The sequence below is a fragment of the Pempheris klunzingeri genome, chromosome 14 (assembly GCF_042242105.1).
Source record: "Pempheris klunzingeri isolate RE-2024b chromosome 14, fPemKlu1.hap1, whole genome shotgun sequence".
NCBI lineage: Eukaryota > Metazoa > Chordata > Actinopteri > Acropomatiformes > Pempheridae > Pempheris > Pempheris klunzingeri.
The window spans coordinates 23,123,864-23,146,945 of NC_092025.1; the positions used below are offsets into that span (position 1 = coordinate 23,123,864).

Consider the following 23,082-nt stretch of genomic DNA (forward strand, 5'->3'; position numbering starts at 1 on the left):
TGATTTTCAAAATGACAAAGCACACTGGTCCCCTTGGTGTCTCAAAATCTGACACACCGGCTTCTAGGAGATTGCATGTGATGAATGAGCAAACAACAGACGACCGAACAAAGACTAGTGGAGGTAAACGCGAAAGCTGCACAGTGAGAAATGTCATGTAGACAATGAAAAATGGAGATGCAATCAAGCTAATGGGCCGCAGAGCAAAGAGGGATGACTGTATTCAGCCCTGTTGGAGCATCGCTTGTCCGTAGAGAACAATATTAAACAGCGCAGCGTAGCTCAGATGTCATTTTCCTGGGATCCGCCCAAAACAATGGTGCCAAACTGAGCTGAAAAAACCCTCAATTCAGCCGTCTAGGAATCAAAATGACTGGTGCACAAGTGGTTGTTCCATCAGGTGGACAAAGCTCTTATTTCTGGAAAAAGGGTTTCCATTCTCAGTTTTTAACGTCTGCGTTACTTCTCCGTTTCCTCTCCGTCTTCAGGCTCTGTGAAACAAACAGGGAGGTGGTAACACTGGATCATAATGGAGTCTGAATTATTGATAAAGCAAAAACAGATGAAAGATGTTATTAAAGCAGCGTGAGTCATCTCTCTTCTCTCTCAATCATTCACCCGCTTCACTGAATAATTTATTCATAGTTTGATTTAAAAAAGAAAAAAAAAAAAACCTGTTACTGTAAATGGAGGCTGACAGACTGACAGACTGAGACGTGGACGTTTTGTCAGTGAATCATAAACAGTGAGACATAAACACAGAGCTAATGCATCCAGTAAATGCCCGTGTTTCCCCTGAGCAGTGAATACAGAGTGGACCTTGATGTGCAGGTACGTCTCACAGTAACAAACTCACATAGAGACACATGCATCATTTATATCTCTGAAGTTGATGCAGTTACTATGAATTTAAATTGCGATTATTAAACAGCTAAATGTCCCACTATTTATGACTGTTAATATCCAGCTAGTCATGAAAAGTGCTTTGAATAATTCATCCTTCCTTTATTTGATGTTTCTCTCTGAGCATAACTCCTGAAGAAAGAATGAGGATGAGTAAGAATTAATTGCATTTCGAGGTCCTGAAATGTTTTTGACCCCAGCGTGAAGAGAACTGTTGATTTGTCTAGGTGTAATTTACAGTTCTGAATTCATAATGCTGTATACTGTAATTTCTCTGAGTCTCAAATACTGTCTGACACAAACAAAGAGTATTTAAAACACACATTAGCATAACGTCCATCAGTAAAACTACAGAATCATGTCATCTATCTGTTGCTGTCTGTCTGATTTTCTCGCCCGCCTTTAAAGTTTTTACTGGGAGCCCTGGTGAAACTGAAAACACTAGACTGTAATATACCGTAAAAACATTAGCACAGAAACTGGATTCACAAACTTGTAGACAAACTGTGAAAGTGAAAGTTTTGCTTAATGTGAGGAACAAACATAACGTATCACCACTGAAAGAACCACATCAAATCCCCAGCACAGGAATTACTCTGAAAAAAAAAAAAAAAGGACACAACAGTAAAATACACACACGTGGCTCCAAAACCAAGATGGCGATTTTGAAAATGCTCAACTCCAGGCTTCAAAACAGGTGACGCCGTGGTGGCAACGTCCACTTCTTCGATATTATTCTTTTATACGGTCCATGACTGAAACCTGCTGCTGGCAGAAGAATGAATGCTAACACTTCCTGTTTGTATTTCACATTAAAAGCCTACCAGAAGAGGGAGGTGTTAAAAAAGAAATGTTTTTTTCTTCTGTTCTGGCTGTTATGTATAATTATGTGTTATGCTGCTGGAAGGCTTTTGTTGTGAAACAGGTGTGCAGGAAGTGTACTGTGCTGAAAACAGTGTTTGTCTTTCTGTTAAAAAGAGAAACTCTGGTAACTGTGTCATTGCGCTGAGATTCTACTGATTGATTTAGTGCTGTGGAAAATCTACATTAATCAAAATGACCAGGTTAACATGCAGGGAAATTAAAACAGGATCAGATTCCAAGAACAGACTTTAAAACGGGGAATAAGAAATAAAGGTGCCTCTAAAGAAAGCCTGGTTCTTTCTCCAGTTAGGTGGAGAATCTACAGTGTTATTAAAGGAAAAAATAATCATTTCTGCTCTATAAACATCATAAAACCTTGAACATTTAAATCTGTTTAGAAATGTAAACGTTATTGTGCTTTTTATTCAGCTCCCCCATTAACTTGTGTGTGTTTTCAGACATTTTCAGGCCAGTTTTCTCACAAAATGCTGTTTTTATGCGTCTGTCTTTGCTCGCTGCAGTTCGGAGGAGTGGAACAAGGTGAGCAAGAGCGAGAGAGAAAAGCTCGGCGTCACCGTGCAGGATGACGGCGAGTTCTGGTGAGAACCATAAATAAACTAAAGATTTAGTTGTTCCCTTTTCTTAGAGCCATTTATTAAGTTGGTGCTTCAACGATTACCTGTTTATTATGAGAACGTCTCACCTGAACTGACTTTACTGCAGCATTTTTGTTGTCAAAACAATAGTTTAGCTTTCTTGCTGAGATTGATGAGAAGATGAATACCAGTCTGTCTGTCCAATATGTGCACAGCAAGGCTTTAGCCAGCAGCCAGTTAGCTTAGCTTTGTCCAACGTTAACAAAAACCATCTACTAGCATCTCTAAAACGAATTATAACTAAATAATTTGTGGTTTTATGGGGTTATTTGTCCTGGTCATGCACTGTAGCTCCCTTAAAGGTTCTCAATACAATATTTCAGACTAAAACAAATCAACATGCACTGACATGACCAAAACAAGGACAGAGAGCTCAGGTCACCATTTCTACGCTGTGTCTTTAAATTGCAAATGGTTGTTTAATGCTGTATTGATGTTCTGGAAGTCGTATAGAGAATCTTTAATTAGTGGACTTTAGAGGAGCTGGTAGGTGGATTTTGTTGCCTCTGGACAAAGCCAGGCTGGATACAAAGCCTGGACAGATACGAGAGCTTCTAGAGAAGAAAAAGCAAGTAAACAATCATATTAGCTAAAATGTTAGACTATTCCTTTAAAGAGGCTTGTCACACATGCTATGATGATATTGACAGTATCAGTAAAGCTATGCTGTTTTTTTTTTAAAGCCCCTTAATCTAATTCCATATCAGCACCAGAAATCCCAGCCTCCCTTTAACGTGTCGCCCTTTTCTTTGTTCCTGATCTCATTTCCTCTATTTTTGTACCTGTTGAAGGTCTTCTTCTTTCAAGCTTTTCCCTCTAGTTGGTATCCACTCTCTCCGGTCTCTTCTCTCCTCTCCTTTTCCTGCCCTCCTGCAGGATGACGTTCGACGACTTCTGCCAGTACTTCACTGACCTGATCCTGTGCCGCCTCATCAACACCTCCTACCTGAGCATCCACAAAACCTGGGAGGAGGAGGTGATGAGGGGCTCCTGGGTCCACCGCCAGGACCCCCTCCGCAACCGGTCCGGAGGCTGCATCAATCACAAGGCCACCTTCCTGCAGAACCCTCAGGTCAGTGGAGGCGGCGTTGGTGTGCATGTGTGTTGTAGCAGAGAGATGTGCTGGACGGTGTGATGTGTCGTCCCTCCTCTCTCTTCCCAGTACGTGTTTGACGTGAAGAAGGTGGAGGACGAGGTGCTGATCTGCTTACAGCAGAAAGAAAAGAGAGCCACACCCAAAGAGGGCAAAGGGGAAAACCTCGCCATAGGCTTCGATATTCACCGGGTAGAAACACACACACACACAACAGTTTATAAACAAATAATTCCTGCTCTAACGTCTTCTCATCCCGCAGGTGGAGCTAAATCGGAAGTACCGTATGCACTCAGCCCAGCAGAAAGTAGCAGGCTCCATCTACATCAACTCACGCTGCGTCTTCCTCAGGAAGGAGCTGAAGGAGGGCCGCTACGTCATCATTCCCACAACCTTTGACCCCGGGCAGCAGGGCGACTTCCTGCTCCGCGTCTTCACTGATGTGCCTTCAGACTGCAAGTAAATCTGATATGTTACCGCTCAACACATCATGTAGCATTTTGGATTTGCTGCATGGAATATCTGCACCTAAACTTTAGAGTCTCAGACTCCCGACACACACCAGAGCCGTGTTTTTGTTTCTGTTTTATTTATCGTCTGGACTGGAAGTCATGAAAGCCGTCAGTCAACTCAGTTTCCTCGTGCTGCAAGTGTTACTTTAGCAGACTCTGTAGTTGGCTCTCTTGCAGAGGTAGTAATCAATGTTTTCAACCACTTTAATACTATGAAATGCATTCAGTCCAACACATAAACATGGAGATTGCATTTCAACAAGTTACAATCTTTATTACCCCAGTAAGTAAACCGTTTAAAGCATTTAGTGCAACACATATAAAGTACATTCAGTGCAGTGGTAGAATGAATGTGGGCTGGGTGGAATAAATGCCATCATTAAAAGCGAGTTCACATCCTGAGGTAAAAAGTCACTGTTAAACAGTCTGATTGCTGTTTGTAAGAAGCTGTTCGGGAGCGAGTGCTTATAGACTGAGCTGAAGTGATAAGAACAGAAAGAGGGAATTTCATACTAAATAGACTAATTTGGGGGAAGATAACCTCCTGATTTGCCTGATTCAGACTGATGAAGCCTCATATTAACGTCAAATAGGCTTTGGAATACAGTATTTCCTCAAATATTGACAACAGGCCTCTATTAGAGCCTGTATTAGAGTCTTTATTTCTTAACCAGCAGACTGGGGATCCTGTCCCACGTGAAACCAAAGTCAAACTTAACTTATTTTAACCCAAACCATCATCTTTTCCTAAACCTAACCAAACTGTCTGAGAACGTTAACCACATGTTTATTATTGTTACCAAGATAACGAAGTTCTGTTCCGCTCACGGTGATCAGGGGATGGTGGTGTGTCTCATACAGACGCTCTGGAGGAGTTGATGAACGATCTGGGAGTGAGAACCATTTGGAATAAATAGGCGGTCGGTACAGCTGCTCTGAGCGTGTTATATAACTGCAGAAGGGCGCCTCGTGCGTCGGTATGTGGTGCGAAATGGGGTGACAAAGCGGCGATATTTGACACCCCGGGATAAATATGAACACACAGACATCTGCAGCGACTGAAACCAGACAAAAACACTTTTAGTGAGTAACCCAGAACAGCAAGGGGATAAAAATACCATTAAAACATTACTGAATTTATTAAATATCATCCATCCATTGTCTATACCGCTTATCCTTAAGGGTCGCAGGGGGGTTGGAGCCGATCCCATGATGTTGGACGATAGCTGGACTGGTCGCCAGTCAATCACAGAGCCGACAAATAGAGACAGACAACCATTCACACTCATGCTCATATTTAGAGTCACCAGTTAACCAAAGCTGCATGTCTTGGGAGAACATTATATTATATTTGTTTGTGTCCCCCGGCAATTAAACGGAGACCTGGCTTTTATTTGAGGAAATACTTGTGAACAGAGCGATGAATGTGGATTTTATCTTCCATTACTTATTGGAATCACATTAGTAAAGGAAGGAGGAACGATTACAGCAAGCAAAGACTGTGTTAAAATGTTTATTTGGACACCTGACCGACCTGACTAAGTTTGTGTCACTGCTCAAGAAACAGCAGGGAGACATCCTGATGTAAAACAGATGCCTGCAAAGAAATGAACTAAAGCACATCAGTCTTTTAAAGTCTAAACAGTCTAACAGTCCCGCACACGCTCTGTCCGTCCTTCCCAGAGAGCTGACGCTGGACGAGCCTCCTCAGACGTGCTGGACGGGGATGTGTGGTTACCCTCAGCTGGTCACTCAGGTCCATGTACTGAATGCTGAGGGTCTGCAGGGACCGGACTCCAATGGAGGTGGGACCACCACACATGCGTCTGTGTGCGTCCTGTATGTGTCCTTGTGTGTTTGCATGTCGATGATCGTGTTCCTGTTAACGCCCACAGAGCTTCACTGCCTCGACCCCACAAAGAAACAGCTTCTGAGCAAAGCACGAGGTACCACAGCACCATCTGCTGAAACTAGAGCTGCTAATGTAGATCCAGCCTGTAGAATGAAGTCCTTACACACTCGTACACTGTGTGACTTTAAAGCCACTGTGTGTAGATTTTTAATACGATTATACTGTATTTCAAATTATTCTAATGTCATAACACAAAAATCAGCCAATCCTGGTGAGAATCGGTGCAGTCCTGTTCCTTGTGTATCCCCGGGTCAGATCCCTGTGGTTCTGCCACAGTGTCCACCGAGGGGCGCCAAACTTTGGAAATGCTCATATTCTCCTCACAGTGGCTTTAAGTAGTTGTAGCTGTAGTGGAAGAAGTACTCTCTGCTCGAGTAAAAATACAAATACAACAATTTAACTCCTAAAAACTTGATGAAAATAGTTTTTTTTCTGGCTGTTGACAGTATCTTCTCATTTTTGGAGTGATAAAGAAAGATATCCAATATTTCCCTCTGTAAAAACCTACTTTATGACGTTCAGATTGCATGACCACATATTTAGTCCAAATCATTTGCATATTTTATCATAGAATTTCAGAAAAAAACTAAAAATAATCGTCATAATGTGAGAAATCAACTGGGGAAGTTTTATGGTGACATCTAATACTTTACTTTTTTACCATATTCAGCTGCAGTGTCTCGCCTTTAATTATCATGTGTCATATGCACCTTACAGTGAAATCCTTACTTTGCTTTACTTTCACCCTCGATGTCGTTTTAAAAACTAAAAATAGATTTTGACAATAAAAGAAAAGGAGATAAAACTGTTCAGGCCACATGTAAGATATGACGTTAGCACTGAAGCATAAATGCAGCTAGTTTTAACTGCTTTGTACAGTTTGGTCCAGAAGCAGAAATCTGTTTTTGTTTCTCTCTAATCTTTGCTTTGTTTCTGACTTATTTGATAATTTCACCTGTTTGGGCCTCAAGCAGTTATTTAGATAAAATCATCTGAGAAGTTTAGAGGGGAAATGTTTGTTTTGGTGGAACAGCTAAGGTTTATTTATGAGGACAAGCCAAAAAATGTGAGGTACCACTGGTTTAATCTGAAGAAATGCATTACATTTCATACACTTGAGTAGAAATATAAAGTGACACAAAATGAAAGTACAGTACTTCATAGTTCACTTCCACCACTGGTGAGCAGCATGTAACTCTATCACAGAGCTAATGAACTGTAGTACAGGCCAAGAGACGGATTTTAAAACAAAAACTCACTTAATTAACAACATGTCAGCCCCCAGATCTCCATCAGAGCTAATTAATATAGGCAAACAGCACCAGCACCATTTCTGCATAAACACAGCTCAGGAAACAAAACAGCAATCAGAGGACGCACCTCGATGGCATCCGTACAAATTAAAGTCAATCAATTCTTCTTAGAACTAACGAAACTCTGTTTTTTCATAGTGTTTGGTCGGACATGGCTGTCTGTAAGGATTCCCTAAAGAGCCTGGGGATGAATTGATAATGAAAGCAATCACACAGTGCAGTGTTTTGGAGATAAACTCACCTAATCAACAAATATAATCTGATGTATAAATGTGTGTAAACAGATCTGATGCATAATAATGATGATATCAGCGTAATCTGTGGATTTAAATTAGTTTTCTCCCTCAGCTGTAGATCCCTACGTGATCATCACCTGTGAAGGAGAGAGGGTTCGTTCACCTGTTCACAAGGACACACGGTGCCCAAACTTTGACATCAAAGGCCTGTTTTACCGCAAGAAACCCAAGGAGGGCATCCACATCGAGGTGAGCTGTCGGTCTCTGCAGCCGTCCCTCTGTGGGACTGTAGGCTGAGAGCTGCTTTAACCCAGCGAGCGTTCATGGTCTTCAACACAGCGTGATGTTTATTTAGTGGATTATTTAGATTAGAATAGACGATAAAACAGGGTTTGCTCACAGGCCTTGAGATAAACCAATCAGAGGCTGTCTTCGTTGAATACATGTCACTTCTGGCTCCAAAAAACCAAGATGGCGACGGCCATGAAACCCAGATGGCGATAGGCTAAGCGGATCACGCATCAAAAGATCCAGACCGCAGACTGAAGATGGCCGACACAACGGCGTGTCGATCAAAATGCACATTAGATACATTTTCCCCAGAGATGGCTTCTGTACGCTTTAGTAGTTCTGATCACGCTTCATTTTTCGGATCAATTTGGATTTAAGTAGTTATCTGATGCTAAAGAAGGGGCTGTCTGTCAGAGATGTTCAAACCCCCAAAGCTCCTCGACCTCTCGACAAACCTTAAGCTACGTCTGAACAACGCTCGTCTTCACACTCTGCTACACACTTTCAGTTCAGTTTATTTTTATTTTTCTCACCTCCTGAACGCTGGCGCCATGTTTCTCACCTGCCTTTTCCATCCTGTGTGTGTGTGTGTGTGTGTGTGTGTGAGCTGCTAAGGAAATTTGCTGAACATCCATAACCAACCAATTACAGGCTCAATATCAGGCAATATGTGTACGCCAGTTAGTGAATTATTGATGGTGACATGATGCATTTACTCACTCAGACGAGGCTTTTAGACTTTTTAGACTCATAAAAATGGTTTATAGAATTTCGTCATTAAAGGATCACAAAAAGTAGAGAAAATGTCTAAAGGAGAAGCCGATCATAGCGACTCTTTTTAATGTAAACACTCAAAGTATGTATGGAAGTCAGACAAACAAACAGGCAAAGAGAATCTGCTCAGTTTTCGAAATAAAAAACCCCTTGTGCAGACTTTATATCATATATTCCACCATCTCGTCAATATTATTTAATAACGGGTGGCACCAGAGCAGACGTTAGCCGGTCAGAGGGTTTTTAACACCATATGGATGGTTCACTGCAGGCTGCAGCACCACACAGTAGTAAATACATACAGTAAACACATTTAGCCTGTTTGCTCATGTTAAAAGCACAAAAATCACAGATCCCCGGTGGGATGAGACGAAACCCGAAAGCAGCCAGAACTCGATGCAGACGTGCCCGATGGGAATTTGGGGTCAATCTACGGCTAGAAAGAACCATGTGGGTGAAAGGACCTCCTGCCTACACTCTCAGCAGCGTTTATTGCACATGAAGAAAGTGTCAAAGTGCCGTCAGTTTGTTATTGCACTGCTGTAAATGAGCACAGTGAACAGAGAACTGTATTTAATGTGGTTTAAGGGTGTTTAAGGCTGATAATTGATCTGCTTCATGAGGTCAGTATCGGCACAAACAGCAATCTGAGGGATCGGATCGATGCAGTTCAGACTGAACTCATCATTTTAATGTTTCTGCATTTGTCTAATTTTAGATTTTCTATATTAGAATCATTGTTTTCTACATTTTAAATCAAATATAAAGTTTAAAAAGTTTGTTCTCTTTGAAGAATGCTAAGTAAAGTTTATTATTTTTTATTTTACTTACAAACTCCTCTACATCAGCACTTCTTATTCTTTACTCTTCCTCTTTGTGCTTCTTGCTGTTTCTTCCTTCTATCAGGTTTTAATCTCTGTCCCTTCTGTATTTTCTCTTTTGTGACTGCTTATCGCCTTTTGTCTTCTCTCTCCTCTCTCTCTCATTTCCCGCTTCCCCCTTTTGCTTTCGGATCTCTGCCTTCCTCCCACGAGCGGCGAACAGATCTACAACAAGAACATGATCGTGGACACCTTCCTGGGTCAGGTGATCCTGTTCAGCGACCCCAACGAGCGGCAGGAGCAGCACACGCTCCACCTCCGCGACAAGGGCAGCCGCCAGGACAACGACCTCCCGGGCACGCTCACCGTGCGCCTCACCACCTCGACCACGCTCACCAACATATGATGCGATCGTTTGTATAATTAGAACGATCAGCACTCCAGGTGGCGTCCAGTCGTGCCCGTCGTTCATCGTCGCCGTTTGTGCTCAAACCATCGCAGGAGCTCGCTGTCTTTTTCTTTTTCTTTTTCTTTTTTTACCGCCGTTTGCACTCTCTCTCTCTTTCTGTCTCTTATTGTTTCCATCTTTTCTTTTGCTTCAGCATTTAGGTTTCTTCTACACGTGAAGGCCTGTACTTATATTTCTGGACAGTAGGTGTCCGCAGACGATATTTGGGCTTCGTATTTAACATCTTTGAACACATTCCTGCCAAAATTGCCCATTATTCCATGTTTGCATCCGACATTTGTTCTTAACTTCGGTTTACTTGCAGGTTTTGTAGCCAGAATCACCATCAACAACTGAGAATTTAAAAAAAAGATCTGAAGTTTTATCAAATCAGTTCGTCGGTCTGACCCTAATCTACAGACTTCTTATTTTCCGTCTGTATATCGTTATATTCAAACACGCTCTTACATGCACATACAACACATGCAGACATTTCTGCACTCTCCATGCATGTGCCAATGTTTCCAAGGGCTATGCATTGCCTTAAGGTTGAGTCTGTCTCTCCACCTTGAGGAGGCGGCGGGTGGGGGGGGTTATGTTAAATACTCTTTATCTTCTCCATCAGCTCTCCTCAGAGTTAGCACAGCCTCCTTTTCTGTTCCTTAAAATCTCCATTGCACCCCGCTTTCCGTCATATTTCGGTTTCTGTCTCCTGTGTACTGACATATAGTGTCTACTCTTTTATATCCGTGGATGTCCGTCCCACCCAGTCCGCTCACCCAGACACCTCGAGGCTTCACCAGTTTGCCGGTGCTTTGGAGAGCATGCAGCACTGTCTGTCACTTTTTACTGTGGACTTTACAAACGATAGCCAACAGCAGCTATTCTCTCCCTCTAACTGAGAGCTTTTCTGTGTTGTTCTGTGAGCGCACTCATGTGTGAAATCTTGCCTCCCGTCTTCCATCACTAGAACCATTTCAAACTCCCCAAGATGCTTTCTGCCGGTTGCTATGGACGATCTCAAAACTGCATGGCTTAAACAAAACTGAACTCTTTGCCTGTGCTGCACATGTCTCCAGTCGTAGCTTAGCAGCCGGTGCTTTTGATAGTGCTACCCTTCCTCTTTGACCCCCCCCCCATGTGTACACCTTCCCAGTCTAGTGGAGTGCAAAGATTCACCCTGACATAATCAAGTGCTTTATGGGACCAAAGATGAGCCAGACCCTTCGCTCTCTTAGTCCCCTTCAGACCGCCCTGGCCTGGCCTGGCCTGGCCTGGCCCGGCCCAAGCCTAGCTACAAACCACCACCCCCTGTGCCACATCATCTCTTAACGGCAACACCACTGCCTGACGCTTCCTCTGACTTGAGTCTGTTGGCCCGGGCCAAAGACTCATGCCACGTGACCCCGAGATACAGCAGCTGTGCTTCTGCTGTTGGCACAGAACAGGCCTGTGTGTGTGTGTGTGTGTGTGTGTGTGCAAGTGTGTGTGTGCGTGTGTGTGTGCGCGTGTGTGTGTGTCCTGCTAGTTGACAGCGTTGCTCTGATTTGGAGTATCTGGGAGTGCTTGCGGTGAATGTAAATCCGATAATCCACGCTGTACCTGGAAGAAAACGAGGAAAAGGTGTGAACCGTAAAAGGAGAAGAGCCCTTTAGGGGAACACACACACCTTGCACTTTATTTCATTTTAAAAGGGGGAAAAAAGACCCTTAAGGATGACAGAGAGAGTGGGGGACAGCAGAGGAGACGTCCTGCCAAACAACCTGTGCCATCGCCTTGGTCCCGGCTTTGCATCCACAGCAGGAAAACAACAAAGGATGAACTGTTCACTGATTCCAGGTGGATTCCAGATGGCTTTTGCACATTGAACCAACCCTGGTACAATGTAATCTGTCTCTGATGAACTACGGCTTTTGTTGCGTAGATCACGTGGCCATCCGATTTGACCTTTTAGCACGAAGGCTTGTAGTGACAGAAGCCCAGACAGAAAATCACAACTTGTGTTTGTTTTTTCAAAAGTGCAATATCATTGCAGAGACTTTTCATTCCAAGTTTTATTGACTGTTGGGTATGTCTTTTTTTTTTTCCCCGTGTTTCATATTAAGAATTAAAAATGTGAGTTTAAGTCCTCATCAAGACATTTCCTTTGAATGTAAGACAAACTCAGTCGAACTATCAAGTCAAGTTTTCCTGATTATTTTTATTTTTTTTTTCAGCGCCTTTTTCCATTACTTGAACTGTCACACATGACATTAATTAATTGATCACACATCTTTGTGTACAGCATCTTTATAAATGTGTCTTGCATGGGTTATTTTTCCAATATGTTCATGGCCTTGTATTGTACTGTTAAATTGTTACTATATATATTCTTTCTATCTCAAAAGTCTTGGAAATGCTAGTTTTGAGCAGTCAGCATGTCTACACTAACCTCACGTCAGTCTGATCATATCAACAGGTTTGAAACAGTTATGTCTTGTAATACAGTGATGCATTCATAATGCCTCTAGCATCGGTGAACATTAGCAGCAGTTGTTGACTACTATTTTAGGTGCTACTTATCTTCTCTGTGCTCTTTTATATTGTTTTCAGTCCGACAGGGTGTTGGGTGATGTTAGCTTGCAGACAGCGTTAGAAACTGTAGTGCCAAGCAGTGTAAGGTCAGAGATGTGAGCGTGTGCCTGGACAGCGGCTGTTTTTTGTTTTATTTACAGACCAGGCGGGAAAGAAACTGAAGCCCTTCTCCCTCCCTCACTGTCGAAGTGTCCTTGTGCGAGGCGCTGAGCTCCTAACTGCTAACTCCTAGCCAGCTATTTCACAGAGTAGCTTCCAGTTGTGACTGTACAGTATTTATCTAACGAATCTCCCCCCAGATTGGTATGATATAAAAAAGGATGGCCGATGGTTAACGTGAGAGATTATTGGTGCCAAAGGTAAATGTTGCTACTTGGATTGGGTGAATTTGACAGTGCAGAGACACAAGCCTCACTTCGTGCCTCTGATGGTTTGATCCACGTCCTTTTTACCAAATTTATACATTTTCCAGGATCCTCAAAGGCTCCTCAACATTAATGGTGACACATCGAAGGCACAAACTGGGTCCAGGTGACACTGGCATCAACTGAAGACTAAACTAGACTAAATACTCCGTGATGTGAGTCTCCCAGCAGCACCCTGATACTCCTCTGTAGCACCCCGTGTGATAACCCACGATAGACTTTACAGTAATAACTGCTCCATGGTACATTCATGAATGCCAATTCAGACGTTTAAAGTAATCATTGTGCCATTTGTGATGGTTATAAAACAATGCAGTTCAACATTTTTTAATGGCAGTGGGTGTTTTAATTATCAGCCATGTAAATTTGTTTGCTAGTTTTATTTTATTAGGAAACGACATTGAAGAAATTGGATGTGCCTTAGGCAACAGAGAAGCCTTAAAGTGTTAATAAGTCACCAACGATAAGAAAGCATTAATTACTTTAGGTTTCTTTACATTAGCTAGGTACAGCAGCTAACACACTTCTCATGGGCTAGAAGACGATGAGTTTACTACATGGATTTGAGCTGCATGTTGAAATTCCCATCAGCTGTGAGCACAAAGTCCAGAAACTTTAATAACACGTTTACTTTGCCAGACTGAAGTTCTTTGAATTGCTCCGTATGTCTAAATGAATTTACTTGTTGGTGGAGCTTGTATGAACATCGAATTAACCCTTTCATGTGCGCTGGATGCAGCTCCGTCACGTTCCCAGTTTATTTATTGCAAATACACAAACACTAACTTATCGTACTGCAGCAGTGCATCTTCATTTTGTCTCATGGCTCTATGGATGCCAGTGCTGGGTGTGACCATCGATCAGTCAGTCCGACACGTTGTGAACTCCTGCACAGACATTGATGTTCCCCAGAGGATAAATCCCGCTGAGGTTTTGGGGATCCTCTGGCTTTTAGCACTACCAGCTGGTGAACTATTAGATGAATTACCATAGATTTTAGTACACACATTCATGTTCCCCTGAGGATGAATAGTTATCCTTTTGGTGATCCCCGAACTTCATTACCAGGTCAAACCTTTACTTTAGCAGCCAAATACCTGCCAAACCCTGTGTGCATATATTATACACACTAAAATAACATGATGAACATGTTTTTTTTTTTAACATTATGCCTGCATGACTCCAACATACTAGCATTATCATAGTGGATATGTTAGCATGTTGACGTTAGCTTGTAGCTCAGTCCACCGCAGGGCCTACATGGAGCCTCACAGAGCTGCTAGCATGGTTGCAGACACTTAATCATCAATGTGAACATAAAGATAAAGTTAATGGCGAATTGAATTCAACATTAATTCAAGAAATATTCATTCATGTATCTTCACAAGTGAATTTCATGCACATCAGTTTAAAAACAGCAGAGAGGAGAGACAGCGAATGAATTGGTATTCATGAATGTGCCATGTTGTTATTATTTGACAATATAAGCTTCTCCTTCGGTCTTTATAGATTTTATATTCCTTCAGCCGATGCCAGTTGCGTGTTTTACTTTGAGGCTTCACATCAAGGTTTCAGCAGCAGCTTATTTCATGTGCGGATGTGACGCAGACATTTAGTGCCAGCTAACACACGGCCTGACAGATTTGATATATGGGAGTTTTTAGTAGAGTCACCGTGCCACTCCGAGTCCCGCAGTAATACTACGAGTGAGGAGCCATAATAACAGTGTGTCAAGGTGTTCCTCCTCCAGCTTCTACTCATGTGCCGCAGCAGTGCCAAAAAGACGAGTGGTTTACCGAGAATAGATGCTTTGAGGGTGATGAAGTCACACTGTACTTTGTGAAGATGCTTCGTAACTGTAGGACAGATGTGAGAGAGGGGAAGTTTTCCTATGTACCTGTTCTTGTTCTCCACTTTTTTTTTTTTTATATTTTTGTCTTTGTCTGGACTTGCGTTGCCATGGTTACTCATTGTAATTGTTGCACATTATGGTATTTTTTTGCCAAAAGTGTTCCGGCTTTCACTGTTAACCACCACACACACACACACACACACACACACATTTACACACACACTCCAGCTAACAGACTAACCAGGCTTGGTTGGAGTGCACGGACCTTGACTGCTTTTTTGACAGTTGCTATGAAGCTTATCGGTTTTCTGTACATATTTTTTCCGCACGGCCATGCCAAAGCAGGTTTTAAGGACACGAAACCAATCGAACGAAGCCGAACTGCTCAGAAACGGTGGTGACTTTTGTACCAATCCAAAAATGCCAGTGCATGTAGCAAAACTGCTTCAAATCTGCTCGCACCATTACGAGTCAAAGAAATGTCTATTTTTTTGTTTTTCTCGGAGTGTTGTGAAACATAATCCGCTGTTGCTACTTTGATAAACATACTGTGTGAAGTAGAAGGCTTGTGTTGCACACTTGCATGCATCAAAACAGTATCCAGTTTTCTAATATTTTGTATTCAGTAACCTGCAGTATACAGTATGTATATAAAAGTAGCAGCAACTTGACTTATCAGTTATTATTATGGGATCCATCTTTTGATGGATGTTATACAGTATATTCTAGGCATTCATTCAAGAGGAAGATGTTCTTGCTCACTACCTCTAGTGATCGGCAAGAATACGTAGAAGAATCAAGGGTGAATATTCACCAAGATGGTTATTGCTAGCCCGGCGATACCTGGCGTGTCTTATGTGCTCGATTTCTCACTGAACGGCGTCTGCGAGAGTTCGCTGCATGCTACAGGTGTCTTCCCTTTTCTTGGAGGTTTGGGAATGATGTGGGAAGGTGGACAAGAACATTGATCCCAATCTTTTCTGGAATAAATAACTTTTAGACAGAGCAGTTTCTGCTTTCTTTGAAGTTTGTTGGCTGCTGGCAGTGGCTTCAGATTTAAAAGCCAGTATTATAAAGTGTTGTCAATCATCTCAACTAAGACTTATGGATGGGGGATGAGGTGAAGAAGTGGCTTCATGTAGCAGTAGTGAACTCAGTTAGCTTTATCTGAGGCTTTGGACAAACTTGAGGACTAGCTGAAGCTCAAAGGTCCCATATTATGTGAGTTTTTAATGTCTTTTCAGCATAAAAGTGTGAGAAAAGACCATCCTCAGTCTTTTTCTCCTGCTCCATCTTCCACTAAACGAGGCGTTTAGATTTCTTGCCCCTAATGATGTCACAAGGGGATCTGTTGATCATCCTCCAGCCCTTCAGCAGGCTGTTGTCCCCCTGAAAACCTCCTGAATCCACCTTGCCATCCGCGATCGATTTTTTTGGTCCTCTCCAACACCAGCTCCCGGAAACACGAAGATGTCGAAGGCGAGAGCGAAGGAGCAGATTGTTCAGTTTTCTGAAACGGAGCATTCAGTCAGACGCTGAAAAAAGCTGCAGCAGCCAAACATAATGTGTTTTTTGAACATTAAACCATGTAAACATGTTCTAGTAGGACCACCAAATACATGTATGAACTTGAAAAAGAGCAGAATATGGGACCTTTTTAAAAGACTGGACAAAGTACAGCGTAAACCTTAAAACCACGACTGAACACACAAGTCGACACTGACTGACTGGACTGGATTTGAGGCGGTAAATGACCTCGAAAGAACGACAACTGCTCCATGTTCTTGTGCCAAAGCAAACATGGACAGCAACCAGTAGATTTTGCTGTTTAAATTCAGTGTGATTTGGGCTGAAAAGACCAAAACACAAAACTAAACACGCAGATTATTTAGGTTATGGTTTTTTTTTTTACCAGTATGTCTCCCCACGGGTGACACACAGGTGCCATGAATATCAAACATGTCTCTTTATGAGAACGAGGGTCTGCAACCGGATCTGAAGACTCAAGATTAGACGTGGCACCATTTCTACTTTGAGATAGACATGGTTCTTTATTACTGGTGACCCAAAGAGCCTCTCAGATTCTTCACCACTCTGAATTCTTCGACACATTAGCTAGATGTGCCACCGTTTGAGCCCACTTCTTCATGCCGTCCTCCTGATCATATAATCTCATTTACGGTGTAATACGCATCATTTAATCCCCTAAAACCACTAAGAAAAGGGAAGACGCTTGTAGCATGAGGCCAACAAGGTATCATAGGACTGGGAATAAGGTTTTACAGAGAAAAACTGAAGATATGTGGAAGTGGGAATGCAGAAAAGTAATTTATTTTGAGTTTTTTTCTCCCCGTTTATGACTTGCAGAGAGAACAATGAGCTGGTGGCCGTTGAGGTTTGCTTGCCTGCTGATCTTGTAGCCTCGTCAGCTTAGATACTGCTGCATGTGTCTGATGTTACAAGACACCGGTGAAGGAGTTCCCTAAAGAGCACGCCAGGTGTTACGTTTATCTCAATGACAGCATTTTTAGACTGTACTGAATTGCAATCCGTTGCACCAGGTCACCGGATACCTTTCTGCATTCTCGTCATTGACATTTTTATCTGAGATCGAGTCTTGTCCACTCAAGGAATGAGCTTGTGATTCTTCTTGTATTTTTCTGCTGATGTTTATTAACTGGAGACTGGAAATACCTACTGCATGGTGACACTTCTAGAAGATGCTACGGTCTTTATAACAAGTATCTTTTATCAGTATTTTATAACCTTGTTAATTTTATATATCCACTTTACCTTGCGTTCCAAACTGGTATGTTTACTGATAGCTAGGTTTCAGAGAGCTGTGCCGTATGTTCTGTACTGTGTGCTTGTCTGTGTGTTCTTTTCAGCGTGAGCTTTCCTTTTTCCTTTTCAATGCGTGTTCGTTGAATTCTCGGTTACACTGTGGTTATTTTATAGCTACAATCTGAAATTATTATTTTTTCTTTTGTATTTAATGTCAACTTGTGGCATGACTTTGAAATAAAACAGGAAAACCTACTCTGGGTTTGTCAGCGATTTTACTTTGTTTAACCATTTCTCCTCTTCTTCTTTTTTTTAAAAAAACAACTAATTCATTTATTCGATTTTCTTCAAAGAACAAACAGTTAGACAAACAGATGAACGTTCACATCGTCAGCATTTAAAAAACATATTTCAAGTCCAAAAGAGGTTGAAAAATATCTATAAATAATCATAAAATCTACAAATACAAGCCAGTTATTAAAAAGTAATGCACATAAATTATAACATCAGCAAATATTCAAGGAAAACCCTCTAAAGAATCTCCATAAAAGATCTCCATATAGTATAGTAGTGTTGTAGGAGTATTTTCTCCCTAAAGGGAAACTTTTCACTCAGCTTTGTATTATTAATTAATGAATTAATTACTTCATTTAGTTTAATAAGTAGGAAAATTATCTGAACCCATGAAGGAAAACTTGATCATTCAGAGTATCTGAGCAGCTGCCAGACGGATGTAGTGGAGTGGAAGTATAAAGTTGCACAAATGACAAGTACAAATACCTCAAATGTGCAGCGAAGTGCAGTAGACACAGTAGACGGTACTCAGAGTAACAGTACTTGGATAGTTTTGTAGATATTTGGCCATGATAACGATGTATTGGACAGATTGGTGACGCTTGAGGTTTGTGGATTATCAAAGTAACGTGTTACTATTTAAAAATGTAGATTTTGTCCACCTTGAACTCAGAGACATGTTTTACACCTCAGGACCAGAAACTATCTGCGTGGCAAGTTGCCACTAGACTGAGAAAATGTGTTATTTCCTTTAATTTCTGTAAACTGGCCCAAAATGATTACTTCATGACCTGGATCACCTCCCTCTCCACCTCCCAGCTGGCCACGGTCTCTGCCACCAACAGGCTCCACCTCCCAGCTAATCAGGATCAGCAGCCATGAATGAGACGCAGCAAGGGAGTCTGGAGAGCCCCCGTCACTGACCCAGACATCTGACCGTAACCGGGCTGCAAACGCTGAGCCCCACACAGGAGGCTGGGACCACCAGAGGACGGGAACGGGTGAAGGCTGCGGGGGAGACTTTTAAAACCAGAAGCTGAGTGACAGATTAAGACCAGAGCATAAAGACCAGCTGCATCTCCAGTCCTGCAGCATCTTAGTCAAGCGTCCTGTCAGCTGTGGGCCCCCCTCAGAAAACACAGGACAGGACGGGACAGAAGAGACCAGGAGAAAGAAGTGTGTTGAGAGGTAAGTGGGGCAGGTGAACGTGGGTCGAGGCCGAGGGCTCAGCCAGCTGCCAGGCCTCAGCGCTGCTGCCGCTCTGCTGTAGCTTTAGGCCAAAGCCTCTTACTGCTCTGCGTCCTGCGCCAGCACTTAAAGGAGCCATTATGCACCCTTCAAGTAAACACAGTTGGCTGCAGCTTGTGTGTGTGTTTGTTGCATAAAGTCTGGATTTCTTTACGTCCAATTTAGATTTCATAAGAGATTCCATTAAAGCTTTAAGTGACTGACACAACACAGAAACAGATGGAAATGACATACAGAGAAGAAGCATGTTAGTAGGAGCTTTGGAAGTGATTGGCAGTGAGTATAAAGGAAAGCATGAAGGCAGGAAGCAGGAGGATCAGTGGACAAATGGAAATATAGTCGATATCACATGCACAAAAACAAATATCTGCATTAGAAGAAGATAAAATTAAGATAGCTTGACTAAAAGTTGTCTTACTTCAGTTACGAAGGTCACAAAGTGTCAAAAAATACTGAAAAATACCCACTGCAACTTCCAAAGTCTTGTTTAAGTTCAAAAGTTAAAGATATTGAGTTTACAGAGAATTATGACACTGAAAAGCAGCAAATCCTTTCATTTGAGATGATGAAACCATGACTGTTGGGTTGTTTTGATGATCAAAATGACCAAACGATTATCAAAACAGATGCCAAATAGTTTCTCCGTTGATTGATGAACCATATCTTTATGTACGTGAGATGCTCTTAGGAGAAGTTAGCTGAGAATAAAATATACGGCGCACTATAACAGCTGAGAATATGAGAAAGCAAACTTTTATAATTAATATGTGTGTGTGTGTCTTAAAATGTCTTAAAGTTGCACAATGGAATCAGTGATTTTACATAAGCGATGCTGATCATATAATGAAGCTAGTATTGTTCCTAGTTTGGCTTGGGCCTCACTGTTACTGCAGTTGAGCTCAGAAAAATGTGAATTAGCGTTAAACAAAGCAGCAGTTCAGTCCTGGAAGCTCTCACCTCTGAGCTGCAGTGTTTTCATCACTGATAGTTCCACTTTATACTATAAATTATTATCATTATACAGTTTTGTGTGTATATGCACCCTCTGTCAGCTGAATATATTCATAATAAATGCTGTTTTTCTCCTCATTAAACCCCCAGTGAGGTTTCTGTTCTTGTAACACTCTCATGTGTTAAATACGAAGCTGCAGCAGGAGCTAAGAGGAGATATGACATGTTAGTGGGGAAACAGCTGACCTGAAGTTACTAGTTAGTCTCACTAACTGTTTCCAGTCTCTATGCTAAGTTAAGCTAAGCTAACCAGCATCTGGCTCCAGCAGACAGACAGACAGACAGACAGACAGACAGACAGACAGAGAGTGAGGTCAATCTTCAAGACACAATTACAGATATATTGAAGAGACTTGATTTGGGAAGTTGTATGTAAAGACAAATATTAGGATACAAGGTTCCTTTGAGTTTTGTAGATTTAGATATTTGGTTAATATGCTTTTACTTAAAGGGAAAAAATGGGCAAAATGGACATTACAGCGACATGAGTAGGCAGCTCTGAATGAATCTTTCTACGTGACAGCGTTAGTGATGGAAAACGTTTCATGTGGATGATGACTGTGATGAAGGCCAGTTGTTCTACATAGTGCATCTACCAGTTATCAAATGTACAAATGTGTTGCTAATACAGATCAAAGTATTGATGCCACTGAAAAGTAGTGAAGTACATTTATAAAATTGCATTAAATTATCTTAAAAGTAGACTTTTGTGCACTGACAGTGTTAATATTAGAAAGTGTTCTTTCTTTGCAGAGACCGAACCGCAGAACTCATGGAGGACACGAAAACATTAAAGTTTCTCGGTCGACGATGAATTCTTCCCGCCTCTCCGAGCCTGCGCCTCTGAATCCCCGCCATGTGAGTGAGAACTCAAACACACATACGGCACACATGCTTGTTAGAACAGCATTACAGACCACACACACAGATTAGCAGCCCAGGCATTAGCAAGGTCGCTGTTGGCCAATCGTGAAAACCTCACCGGGTTGGGTTGGGGTCTCGTGAGCTGTGATGACGGAGAGTTGAGGTTTTGAGGCGTTTGGCACATGAAGAAATGCCCCCTGTTGTAACGGACAGGTCACACTAACCAAAGACATTATTTACAAGAATAAATATCTGTGCAAAGCCACCAGGAGGATGAATTATAAAGGCTGTAACAAGGATTAAGAGACAGAGAAAGCTGTGGAGCTACTTTCCCTTCATGCTAAACGAGCTTAATGTAGCGTTCTATTGGACTTTTGCACGTTCAGAGAACAGAGAGTTGTGTTTGTGGTGATCAGCTGATGATTGAAATATCTCATCATTTGCTGCAAGGATTGGCTTCACATTTTATGCATGTGTTTATTACGTTATATTATGATTAAGATAAGATAAGATATTCCTTTATTATGAACAACATAGTGTACATAGGGGCAAGCACCACCATCATATTTCTAATTTGTCCAGTACTTTGTTTTAAAACCAAAAAAACTACAAAACTTTCCCATCAGGCTCAGCTGTGCTTTGTGTTTAGAGCTGATTAGCATGTGTTAGCGTGCTAACATGCTAAACTAAGATAAACTTTATGAATTCCACAGCAGGGGAACGATGGTTAACGTTATACCTACTAAACATCAACATACTCTACGGTTCTGCACAGACCTAAAACTGATCCCCAAACCCAGACCTGTAACTTGTACCCATGTCTTTAAGACCTGAGGCTAGATTTTTCTTAGTTTCATCCATTGCAGGCTGGTGCAACACGCTGGTTTTCCTCTTCCCACTGGGAATCTGCAACACATGACATGCAAAGTGATCAGTACAGTTAGAGAGAGAAAGAGAAACATGTCTCAATAAAATCTAATTGAAAAAGAACTAGAGCAGAATATCTCTAATCACAGCAAAGAGCTGTGGAGTTATAATGTGGATTTAGATAAATCGTACTTCTGTATTCTGCTTTCAAGATCAATTTGGAGTGAAATCTCCAGAAATGGTTGTAAAGAATTAGCAACGTCTGTGATCCTGCTGTTCAGGAGGCTGAAGGACGAGAAACTACAGTATATTATCCTCAACGTTTGTTATTATCACAGTGTTTTAGCAAAATAAAAAGAATCATGACTGTTTAGTTCACAGATATCAGAAGTTTAGGCTTGTGTGTGTGTGTTTGCATAATTTACCGTACATTTGGTGTGAAATGAGGCTGTGGGTGCCGTACAGATCTATAGGCCTGTGTTTTGGTGCAGTTGCCAGATTGGCACCCTGTGGTTCTGGATAAGAGGCTCTGTCTTGGCATTAGCTGAACATACTGTGACTGCATATGGGTGAAGCTGCAGGCTGCGTACCGGCGCTGCTGCCTGTTGGAGTTGTTTTCTTACATATAAAATGTGTCTCCACTGCAGATTACTTTGATTTTGTAGCGTGGCCCATCCAACTAAATGTTAATCTACTTATTAGACTTAGCCCCTCCCCCCCGTGGCATGGGTTATCTTCATCACTCATAAGGTTTTTTCATTTTTTTAGCCACACAAACTACTTATGTCGCCAACTTGTTTGTATTTCCTAAAAGGAGTTAGCTGGGAAAAGGTCGTCTCAGTTCCGTTTCAGCTTCCAGTTCTGCTTTTATAATCAATTCAAACTGATTTATTCATTTAAAATAGGACATTTGCTCATGAACATGGACCGCAGCAGAGGTTATTAATTAAAACAAATGAATATATGAGATAAATAACATCATTTCTATACTACAGTGTTATTTTTACACCACATTTGCCAAATCGTAGTGTTCACAGAGCACTAACTTTGTCCTTCTGCATTCAAGACACACGTAAAGGTGTTTTACTTTATGTGAAGGACATTAAGTGTAGGACATTAAAAGAGCATCACTTAAGAACAAACTTTAGTCATTGTTATTGTTTTATTTACAGTAGACGTGTACTGTGAATGTGTCTCTTTGTTTTGTCGCTCCATAAACTGTGTGAAAGTCTTACGCTCCTAATAAATTAAATGAAACCACACGGTCGTCACTGTGCGTGAGGCTGACGAGAAAAGACGACTCAGAGGGGAGAAAATGATTCAGCAGTCATAACTGCAAC

At 41.7% G+C, this 23,082-nt stretch overlaps 1 protein-coding gene across 1 annotated transcript in view; it reads left to right on the top strand.

Moving 5' to 3' along the window:
* capn5b (calpain 5b) overlaps positions 1 to 9,781 on the top strand; it is a 35,581-nt gene extending 25,800 nt beyond the window's left edge. Inside the window, exons 6-12 of the mRNA XM_070843734.1 lie at positions 2,289 to 2,366; positions 3,300 to 3,495; positions 3,586 to 3,708; positions 3,779 to 3,975; positions 5,712 to 5,833; positions 7,608 to 7,738; positions 9,599 to 9,781. Coding sequence (XP_070699835.1) covers positions 2,289 to 2,366; positions 3,300 to 3,495; positions 3,586 to 3,708; positions 3,779 to 3,975; positions 5,712 to 5,833; positions 7,608 to 7,738; positions 9,599 to 9,781 — 1,030 coding nt within the window. The remainder of the gene's footprint in view (positions 1 to 2,288; positions 2,367 to 3,299; positions 3,496 to 3,585; positions 3,709 to 3,778; positions 3,976 to 5,711; positions 5,834 to 7,607; positions 7,739 to 9,598) is intronic.
* The last annotated feature ends 13,301 nt before the right edge of the window (positions 9,782 to 23,082 follow it).